The 11063-nt window shown below is 35.2% G+C and overlaps 1 protein-coding gene and 1 long non-coding RNA gene across 4 annotated transcripts; one reads left to right on the top strand and one right to left on the bottom strand.

The window, feature by feature from the left end:
- The first annotated feature begins 1384 nt into the window (after window positions 1-1384).
- On the top strand, window positions 1385-8050 carry LOC126604672 (uncharacterized). Of its 3 annotated transcripts, none has more exons than XM_050271958.1 (4): window positions 1385-1719; window positions 3298-4336; window positions 4572-5478; window positions 6437-7572. In XM_050271958.1, the coding sequence occupies exons 2-4, from the start codon at window positions 3368-3370 to the stop codon at window positions 6478-6480; spliced, it is 1920 nt and encodes a 639-aa protein (XP_050127915.1). In that variant the 5' UTR covers window positions 1385-1719; window positions 3298-3367; the 3' UTR covers window positions 6481-7572. The 3 variants fall into 3 exon arrangements, with proteins under 3 accessions (XP_050127915.1, XP_050127916.1, XP_050127914.1); XM_050271959.1 differs by having other exon boundaries at window positions 1387-1719; window positions 7531-8050; XM_050271957.1 differs by having other exon boundaries at window positions 1389-1719; window positions 7505-8050.
- On the bottom strand, window positions 7414-7903 carry LOC126604673 (uncharacterized). Its single transcript, XR_007616711.1, has 2 exons — window positions 7759-7903; window positions 7414-7658 (listed from the first exon to the last, which is right to left on the bottom strand). It is a non-coding gene; the product is annotated as an uncharacterized LOC126604673 (long non-coding RNA).
- Window positions 8051-11063: the final 3013 nt, after the last annotated feature.

The raw sequence follows: 11063 nt of genomic DNA, 5'->3' as shown, positions 1-11063 counted from the left end.
CCTCTGAAATTTCGTCGGGAAAATCCTCCAATTCGGCCAACTTTGAACCCGACGATCCTGACGTCCAAAACCTTCAAACGAAGCACTCCGAACTTCCTTGGGACCTCATTAAGCTTACTATAAGCTTAGAATTTCCTGAAATGCAAGATTTTACGTGTGCATGAACAGTGCACATTTTCGGGGTTAGGGTTTCACGATGATTCTGAGGGTTTCACTTCCTAAAACTAGTACCATTCAACTCAGAACGTCAAAAGGATGAAGAACCATACCTTATTAGCTTCGATCCGTGATGTTTAGAGGGTCCTTGGGTGTGGTCCGTACAATTCGAGAGGGAGAGAGTGAGAGAGACCGTGAGGGAGGAGAGAGAGAGAGACACGGGGTGAGTGAGAGAGAAGGAAATGTGTGTGTGTTCCAACACAAATCCTCACCATCCAATTCTTTTCCTAATTCCCTAACCACACAAACAATTCAACATTTTTAAATCCCACTTAATAATTTTATAAAACTTAAGAAATAATTGTAAGTAGTCCCAAAAGACATGCCACACACACATACCTTAATACCCGTCAAGGGTGATTCCGTCATTTCACGTTCCCAATGAATATAATCCCGGAATGGACTATAACAATTTTGTAGTTGGTCAATTTTGGGTTTTAGGGATTTTGGATTTGGTAAATTAAATTAGCGATTTTGGTTTGGTAACTTGGTTTGCTAAATTTTCTCTTATATCAATTGTATGATTTCATTGTTGTCTAAAGTTCCCCCGCATTTGGGGGCCTAGTTCGTGCTCTGTTTTATTGTCCTTTTTTGATACGTCAAAGCCTACACATATCAAGTTTACATACAATGAATGGGAATCATAATCATTTTGATTCTTGAGTTCCATTGTCTACTAAAATATAGGTATGTAAATCATCTCACTTCTAAACTTTCCCTTGTGTTTACTTACACGCAAGGACTCGAAAAAGTGTTAGCTTCCCCTTAAAATCAATAATCAAATACCTAAAAGTCATGAATTAAATCAACTACAAGGGCTAATTGATCCAATTCCCTTCCCTTACGGGAACTTTAACGAAAAGCTCCCGGTACTGTTCACTTTAACGAAAAACTACATTTTTACACTAAAAAGTCAATCATGATACTATTCATTTTACCCTTTATTTTGTCCTTATCATTAAAACTCAAAGTTTTCAAACCTTTTTCATTAGTTTTTCTTTTATTTAAACCACCAACGTGTATTATCAGCTTAATTTGCATCTCGCCGCCATGCGACCTTGATATATTGTCGGCTTATACATTATTTTTTTATTAAAGTACCCTACACGGACACTCATGACTCAACAAATACATTGTTGTTCTTCTAGTCTTTGGCGCTCGAGTGTCTGCCGCAAATATTAACAATCGACAAAAATAGGTTTGTAGAATTCACGCGCTGTTTGTTATGCATCTCCAGTGGAAGCCCGGCGCTCCACTCCAAACCCCGCGCGTGGCGGAAGAGATTAAAGTGCATTCTCGTCGGCTGTCCGAATCGAAACCCCTAAAACACTGTCGTTTTCGTTTCACAGCTGAACTTCTCCACTCTCTCTCTCTCTCTCTCTCTCTCTCCCCCTCCCCTTGTTTGCAACGACGGCAGAAGTCGGAATCGAAAGAAAAGCAGATTTTTACTTGCTTATTTTTTAGAGAGTATTAGATCATCTCAACTGAGCAGGGTTTTCCGAGGTATCTATCTATCCATCTATCTATGTCCTCCTTTTTTGGTTTTTGCTGCCAAATTAATGCTGTTTTGAATATGATTTTGGATCTCATTGAACAAGTTGAGTTGCCTTTTGTTTTTCCTTTTTTTTTTAGATCTAATTGTTTGTGTTGTGATGCTTACTCTGAACTTGGCCTTGGATATTCCTTTACTTTGATGAAGGGTGGACTGTTTCGAATGCCGACAAGCCAAGGGTTTAGCTTTAGAGTTTAGAGTTCATAGTTTAGTATTAGGTGGATTACCAATTTCCAGAGAGGCCTATGAGGCTAGGAGGTTTTAGATTCACTAGGTTAAAGACCGACTACTCGTCGAATATTCAAATGCCGGTTTACCAACCTAGAGAAAAGTGATTTGAGGAATTTTACAAACTTTTAAAGAGTCAAGTGATTGCTTTTTCCATCTTGGATTAGTGGCGGCTTTTTCGTTTCGGCCAGTTATTGTTAGAATTGAATACCTTAAAGTTGACGTGAGAGTCTTATGCCTGTGTTTTAGGGTTTAGGATTAAGCGTTGGGTGGTTTAAAAATCACTTCTAGAAAAGTGTAACCAAGATGCAAAATTTTAAAATGAATCAACAACAACAACATGGAGAAAGATATAGAGAAAGTAAGGAAAGGGAATTGGATCAACTAGCCCCCCCCCCCCCGCGGGGTAATTGATTTGTTTCCTGACTTTTAGATATTTGATTACGGATTTTAAAGTGGTAGCTAACACTTTTCCGATTCCTTGCGTGTAAGTAAACACAAGGGAAAGTTTAGAAGTGAAATGATTTACATACCTCTATTTTAGTAGACACTGGAACTCAAGAATCAAAATGATTCCAATTCCCATTCATTGTCTGTAAACATGCCCTTATATAGGAACTAGGTATTGGGATAGTATGGGTTTACGGTGGGTGTGGAATCAAATTCGTAAATGAAAAATGCATTGGTGGCATATGCTGCTGTTTATTTATAGTTCTTCATATAGCTTTATGATTACTCATGAAGATAATTGTTCTGACCCATTTTGAATTTGAATTGAGAGGAAACGGAGGGAGTAATTTTGGGAGCACTTGTAAACTGCTATGTTTTTGTTGGCAAGAACAAAATCGACCTGGGAGCACTTGTATCCTGCTATCTTTTTGTTAAAATCACAGAAGTCATCGTAGGCAATGCGATCTAGGAACTAATAGGACAATTTTAGAAAGAAATTGGGTGGAATAAAAGAGAGGAAAATGAAGCATGGGAGTAGGTTCTTTTGTCTCACTACGATATGTTTCGTGCATAAAATTATTTGATTGGGAGTCTTGGATATTCTTATTTTAGTGAAATCCACTCCTAAATCTTTATTTTTTATTTTTTTATTCATTTATTTATTTTTGAATCAGAGTCAATTATTTTCAGTTTAAAGGATTTAAACATGTGGACCTTTTTGTACTGAATAAGGAATTAAGCATTGGGTGGTTACTTGCTGTTGTAGTATTTTCTTTGATGTTATTATGTTTACTGTTTCTTTTTCTTATAAATGCCAAGCTAATATGTTAAAAAATGGTCTATTGGTGTAGTTATTTGATTCAGCTAAGAGATGAAGAGGTGACCCGCCCTGCTTTGTATAACATTAAGTTGTATCTGAACATGGATAAAGTGTCTTCTGACTGTCCATACCCAGGATGTTTCTTTTGTGTCATGAAGGAAGGGAACCCAAGTAAGCGAAGAGCCAGCATCCTGAAGTTCTTTAGAGAGCTTCCTGCACAGGATGACGATGGCCAGGTTCTTCCTATCAGTGGCCTTTGGAACACTGCCATGGCACATCCGAATGACCCTGAGTTCATCGAGCTTGGCATCTTTGAATGTATGGCTGCATTGATATGGAAGGGTCTAAAGAACCGTCGCTGGCTTTCTCATGATCAGAATATATACATTCCTTATTATGCTGCTCATATTATTGGATCATACACCATGAACATGGAAGAATTTGCTGCAAGTGCTGTTCATGCTGGGGTAATCCCTCCCTTAGTTGAGCTTTTGAGAGGAAGGTTAACTTGGGTTGAACAGAGAGTGGCAGTTCGAGCTTTAGGGCACTTGGCTACCTATGCCAGCACTTTTCCTGCCGTAGCAAGTCATGGCGAAATTCTTGAGCTTTCGATTCAACTAGCAATGAGCTCACTGGAAATAGTCTATTCTCATTTTTACCAGTATGTTGACAGAAGGTTAAGCTATCACTGCGATCTGCTCACCCGCGGTATGGGAGGTGTTGAAATGGAGTCCAGAAAGGCAGAAGAGTGGGCGAGTCAGTTACAGTGCTGGTCCCTCCAGCTTATTAACTGCTTTGCCTTTAAACCGGAGTTTCTTCCTACCATATGCAATCCTGAATTCTTAACGAAACTACCTGGCATGTGGGGTGGGCTTGTTAATGAAAACTCACCAGCTGGTATCGGTTTATTAAGGACAATTTGCCATCATAAGCTCGGTAGAGGACCAGTTGCTGGCTGTCCCAGTATCATCGAATCTTTGTGTAATATATCTCGGTCATCAGATGATTGGCAGTATATGACTATTGATTGCCTTCTGTGGTTGCTTCAAGACCCTAGTACCTGCCATAAGGTAATTGCATCACTAGTTTTTTACCTGCCATAAGGTAATTGCATCACTAGTTTTTTTTCATCTTTTGGTTTTTGTATTGTATGAACATGTTACATGTCATATAACTGATTTTCGATTAATGAGGTTTTCATTTAAACTGCACTGCATAAATTAACCTTTTTTTTTTTTTTTGTTTTGAATGATATCGCAATTTGTATATTATAACATAATTAGTGCTACTGAAATCATTAAATAGGTTGTTGATAAGGCCGTACCTGCACTTGTTGACCTTGCTGAGATTACAACTCTGGGTGATCACAAGAAACTAGGAGATTCCATTGTTAATGTTCTTGAGGAATGTGTCCAGTCCCAAGGGACAGGACGTAACTCTTTTAGTAACCGAACGAAAGAATTGATCGAGGAACTTTTGAATTCCAGACAGAGATTGAAATGGGAAAAGAATATGCCTAAAGAGGATCTCCATATTAAACAGGCTGCAGCACTAGTGGTCAAGCTTGAAGGAAATTCTCTGTTCTCATCAGGAAATATATCTGGAGCTGCATCAAAATACTCAGAAGCTCTGGCATTGTGTCCGATGAGATCCAAAAAGGAGAGGGTTGTTCTGTACAGTAACCGAGCTCAGTGTCATCTTCTGTTGCAACAGCCCTTGACAGCTATTAGTGATGCTACTCGTGCACTTTGTCTTCACAACCCACTGAACCGTCATGCCAAAAGTCTTTGGAGAAGAGCGCAGGCTTATGACATGCTTGGGTTTGCAAAAGAGAGTTTGCTAGATGCCATTCTGTTCATAAACGAGTGCTCTCAGTCAAATGATCCTGATCTCTCATTGAGGCAGAATAAAGTTCCAGACTATGCTGAACGATTGGTTAAAAAGCAGATGCGTGCAGCGTGGTTATTTAGAGAAGCAGCTATCAAACATGGGGGTGTCCATTGTGAGGGTGATGCTGGTGACGTCTTTGGCCGAGAGACTGATGATTCCGAATGGGAGACTGCAAGCGAGAGTGATATAGGAAATGATGGAAGAGATGAAATGGGAAATGAAGAGGAGGAGGAGGAGGATGATGATGATGATGATGATGATGATAGCGAATGGAAGAATAATGATGAGAGGAAAGAGAAATATGATAAGTCTTCAATTAAAGGTACCATTTAATGTGTTCAGTCGTGGCATTTGAGATTTTCATTCTTGGCACGTTTAAAGCATTTCAATGTTTTAGATGTTTTAGTGAAGAAATGGTGGAAAATAAGCAAAAAGCTATATTAATATTGCTCCACCATACACCTAAGAGTGTTTAGTCTAATGGTCAGGCCCTTGGTTTGTTACCAAGAGGTCTGGGGTTCGACACCTCTCAAGGTACCCACCTAGCAATTGCTAGAGTTTCTTGCCTACCAAATGTTGTGGGGTCAGGCGGGTGGCCTAGTGAGTAGTCGGGTCAAAGACCCGGAGACACTAGATTCAAAAAAAAAAAAAAAAATATTGCACCACCATACATGTTTATGTTATCAGTTCCTTCATTTCCTCTGATCCTGCTTGCTTCACCCTTCCAGTACCTGACCATCATTTCGTTGTAGCTTCCTTTATCCGTAAAGTAGCTTTTCATAGCTAATGTGATTGAACCACCTAATATTGTTTAGTGAATATATATTACCACCAAGCCCTCTCTTTTAAAACCAAGAAAAAAACAAAGGTTCTTGCGCACATGCACACATATATGTTAATCTCTCTCTTGTTCTCTCTCTTTCTGTTTACGTTGTCCTGTAAATTGCCCCCATCTACTTTTACATCATGTGGGAACCACATAATATGTGAAAATGTAAAAAGCTGAGTGAACAAAAATTTAAAATATAGGAAGTGAAGAAGTGTTCGATTTTGAATTATGACCTCTAACTGGCTTTCAATTGTGTGGACGGGCTTTATTAATCTTAGAACTAGTTCTCTCATTTGTATTTTAAAAATAAGTTAGAATTTTGAACCTTGATGTTCAAGCTTAAAGAATAATAAATTGATTAGCCTGATGTATACCATCTGACTTACTGATTGATTCAGTTTGCATACTCCTCCAAAAATCGGTGATGAATTTCCGGTAATCTTGTTTGTAGGTGGAATGGAACTGCCCAGAATGTTAAAGTTAAGTCTGAAATAAATTTTTAATCTTCAACGATTTTTTTTAAACAAATCTTTCTAAGACTGAAATAGATATTAGAAATTTTAATCTTTGATGTACATTGTGATAGAATTGTCTGGCATATTATGTATCATTAGCTGTAAACAATTCCATTGTTATAGTTTTCATATACTCATTCCAGCCAACAAAGAGAAAACAAAACAAAGTTTGCCGGCTCGACCCCTGCTTGGTGGTGAGCTTTTCCATGAGTTATTGCCAACCCTCATAACCGACAATCATATTCTTGTGCAAGTAGTATATCCATCATATAGGGCTACCGAGTTCGTCTTGTGTCCTAGAGATTTCTAATATCTAATCAACAAAAGCGGGCTTTCAGAGCTGTCATATGCATGACCATAATCTGACTTATTCTTGTGTTCCCAGTAGAAGAAACTTTGTATTATAAACTTTTAGAGTGATTATCACTTGTTCAAATACCATGCTTATGTAGCAATGACATAGATTACGAATTGCTGCATCTTATCACTTCTGACTTCATATTAGAGTAGGTTTAATGTAGATTACATTTATGTGTTTTGGCTGCCCATTCGCAGTTTTCTCTGTACACTAGTAGTCGATTATTCAGGCAAGCTTGAACTTGTTATTTAGAATTTTGGCTCATATAAAGTTGTTTGACATTGATGAAATTTATGTTTGGCTGCCTGTTCTCAGTTTTCTTTTGTTTTTGGTCCATTAATTAGCTAAGCTTTAAACCTGTAACTTAGTATTTTATGGTGTTAAAGCGTTCACCTAGCAGTCATATAATTCTACCAGTTGATGATGCTATTGAGGTTTTTTTCAACTTTGAAGCTTTGTTGCCATCTTACCTTGATTCCTTGTCGTGTCTATCATGTATTTTCTTCCGTCAACCTTTTGTTTTTTCTTTTTAAGCTTTAGCTAAATGTACCAATGTTCAAGCCCGAGCCAATCCTTGCATTTTCATGGGGAAATATGAGATCATTGAACATCTAAACATTCTTCATTGGAACCTTGATTGTTACAGACCTAAAGCATGGATACAATGTGCAGCTTGCGGAAGATGAGCCATGAATTTGGATGTGGTTACCACCATTCAGACTAGAGCACGATGCAACGACAAGGACACAATGGAACCTTGGATGAATCTTTGATCCAAGTGATTGCATTTTCAGCACCACCTAGCCTTCCAGAAGTTTCGACCGTAATTTTCGTGAGGTGTTTGTCTTGTAAGAACCTTGGATGAATCTTTGATCCGAGTGATTGCATTTTTAGCACCACCTAGCCTTCCAGAAGTTTCAACCGTAATTTTCGTGAGGGATTTGTCTTTAAGAATGTTGAAGGAAACATGTTTTGGTCAATTTGTGTCAAATATTTAAGGTTGTTTGTGTTTATTTTGTTGTTGCTCTCAATTTTTTGTGTAAAAGTGTAGAAAATGTGATATTTTTTAGCATAGAGAGGAGGTGAGATGAGAAACTGTGGAGGTTTGAGTAATTTAAGAGGATTGCGTGTATACAACTTTTGGGGGGGTTTTGCTTAACTTTTGAGTGGCAATTGTGATTTTATTGTGCTATCTCCTTATCTTATCTCTACTATTGCGCCACTTCAGACTTGTCCTACCAACTATTATAAAGGTGATGTAATGTAATTCACTAAAATTGTGGTCTCCCTGACTAGATCCCGTAGTTTCTGACACGACACGAAAATGACACGAAAATAACGGGTTTCGAGTTAACACGATAACTAATCAAGTGACCTATTATGAACCTGTTAATAACGGGTTCTTAACAAGTATACACACGGATAACACGTGAATAACTCGTTTCGACCCGTTAAGAAAAAAATTATTTTGATAATTTTAAAGTTTAATTACTAAAAGATTTATTATAAAATACAATAGCCATATTAATATATACAATATATTCTATATTAAATATATAGTTTGTATTATTATTCTATATAAGTTAAAAGAAAAAGTTTTATTCATTATTTATTTTTATTATGAGAGTTCCTTATTATCATTACTAGGATAAATTTTACTTAACATGTTGTTGTCCAAAATTAAAATAAACTAGTATAGTATTTGTATAGGCAAGGATTAAGAAGACATACATACAAGTATGAAAAATATGAAAGAATATATAAACACTCATGATTCATCGTTATTCCTCCACGAGTAGATAATGGACACTTACATTATCGTTTAGATTTTTAAAATCCTCCACACCCTCATGAATAATGTTTTTTATTTGAGGGAAAAATTAATAATAATTATTGTAGAAGTGTAAAAAATGTAAAAAATATATAAAATCACTCATAATGACAAGCTTTACAACTTTTATGAAGGGGTCAGCTTTGAAATCCAACACTATAATTCATAAACCTTAAATTTATATTTAACCGTCGATTGTCATTTACGCTTTATTTTTCTTACTAAATTTCATTTTTAAAATATTCTTTTTTGAAAACATCATCATCTGGCGGATATAAGAAGATGAACGGTTCAGATCTTTGATATCACGTTTCGATATTTAAGATTAACTAAAATATGAGTCGATGTCGAAGTTAAGTTTAACTGAAAACCATGAAGCGTAAATGTAAACAACAATCAACGGTTTAATTTTATGAGAACAAAATTTGAAAAACAAAATTTGAAAAAACAAAATTTGAAAAAACAAATTTTGATGAGAACAATGAAGCGTAAATGTAAACAACAATCAACGGTTTAATTTTGATCTATGATTTATATAATTATAGTGGCGAATTTCGAAGTTAAGTTCTTCATGAAAGTTGTAAAGCTTGTTATTACGAGCGTTTATATATATTTTTATATTTTTTACACTTCTACATTAATTAAAAAACTATTAAAGACTTTACTTAAATACATTTTTATTTTGGGAACTTTAATAAAAAGGGCTTGGACTAAGTTTATTTTAACAAAAAACCATGCTATAAACTTTATTTAATGAAAAAAAATTAAATTTTAATGAAAAACCCTTAAATTTTAATAAAAATGACAAAAAAATTTAATTTTTAACGAAAAGGACACAATTTAAAAAAAACCAAAAAAAAAAACAAAAAACCTGACGCGCGCGCAATACATGTACACTGTTTATTAAACTGAACACCGTTTATAAAACTAAACACTATTTATGAAACTGAACTATTTATGAAACTGAACGGTACTATATTATTTATTGGTTCAATTTTATAAATAATGTCTAGTTTTTTGTCCACTTTCATAAAATGATGTCTAGTTCTTGATCATGTTTCATAAATAATGCCTAGTTATTGGGTCCATTTTCATAAATAATGTATAGTAATTGGTACAATTTCATTAATAGTCTCTTTCTTAGTTTGGTTTCATAAATAGTGTCTAGTTATTGGTCCACTTTCGTAAATAGTGCCTATTTCTTGGTAATAATTCATAAATATTGTCTAGTTCTTACTCCAGTTTCATAAACAGTGTATAGTCCAGTGTTCAAATTATGCCTAATTCTTGTTTTCGTTTCATAAATAGTGTCTACTTATTGATCCAATTTCATAAATGATGTCTACTTATTGGTCTAATTTCATTAATAGTGTCTACTTATTAGTGAAGTTTTATAAATAGTGTTTAATTCTTGGTTCAGTTTCATAAGGTTTGAAACTTAGACTCTTATTGGTCAAGTTTTATAAATAGTGTTTAATTCTCAATAATTATATTTAAAAAGCTGTTTTCAATTACCAAATTAAAATTTCCTCACTTTTTTCATATACCTACAATAATAGATGTAGCTTTCCATCCAATTTCTTGAGCTTAGGTGTCATCTTCGAGAAAATTTTCCTTGTGCCCGTAACACAAATGATATACCACATGTTATTATATAAGTGTGGTGGAAAATTTTATTTTTTTAACACAAGATTCTCACAACTTGTATGGAGTGTACCATCCCGTGTTCTGGGCACATTGAAAAGTTTCTCATCATCATGACTACTATTAGAAAACAATACCACAAAAATAAAACAGGAGAATGTAATTCAATTCGAAGTTTTTATTTTATTTTTAATTCTATGCAAAAAAAAAAAAAAAACTATTAATGTAGCTGAATGATGAGACAAAAGGTAGGAGAAAAAAAGTGGACTTAGGGGGGGGTATGCGCCCAGCACTAGTGGGTTTGTTATGTTTTTTTTTTTTTTTTTAGTCTTTTGTCCTTATTATTAAAATAAAGTTAATGGGTGGTTTTTGATTAAAATGTAAAGATTTGAAGCCCTTTTTCATTAGTTTTCTTTTTTATTTTTTGGATGTGACAATATGGTATGTATATACTTATTTAATATTATGTTTTTCATTTGATTATTTATTGGTTTAAAATATATTTTCCTTAACGGGTAACAGGTCGGGTCATATTACCTGTTAATATTATCGAGTCGATTTCGGATCGGGTCATTTTATCCGTTTATTTTAACGGGTGTTACACGACACGATCCGTTAAGATATTGGGTATGACACGAAAATAACACGAATACAAAAAACACAACACGAATGCCAGGTCTATCCCTGACATTATCCTTTATGAAAACACTATACACTAGGATTGTTATAT

Source organism: Malus sylvestris, chromosome 15 (genome assembly GCF_916048215.2).
Source record: "Malus sylvestris chromosome 15, drMalSylv7.2, whole genome shotgun sequence".
Classification (NCBI taxonomy): domain Eukaryota; kingdom Viridiplantae; phylum Streptophyta; class Magnoliopsida; order Rosales; family Rosaceae; genus Malus; species Malus sylvestris.
The sequence above is the reverse complement of the archived record's forward strand: the minus strand, read 5'-3'. Positions and strand labels throughout refer to the sequence as shown.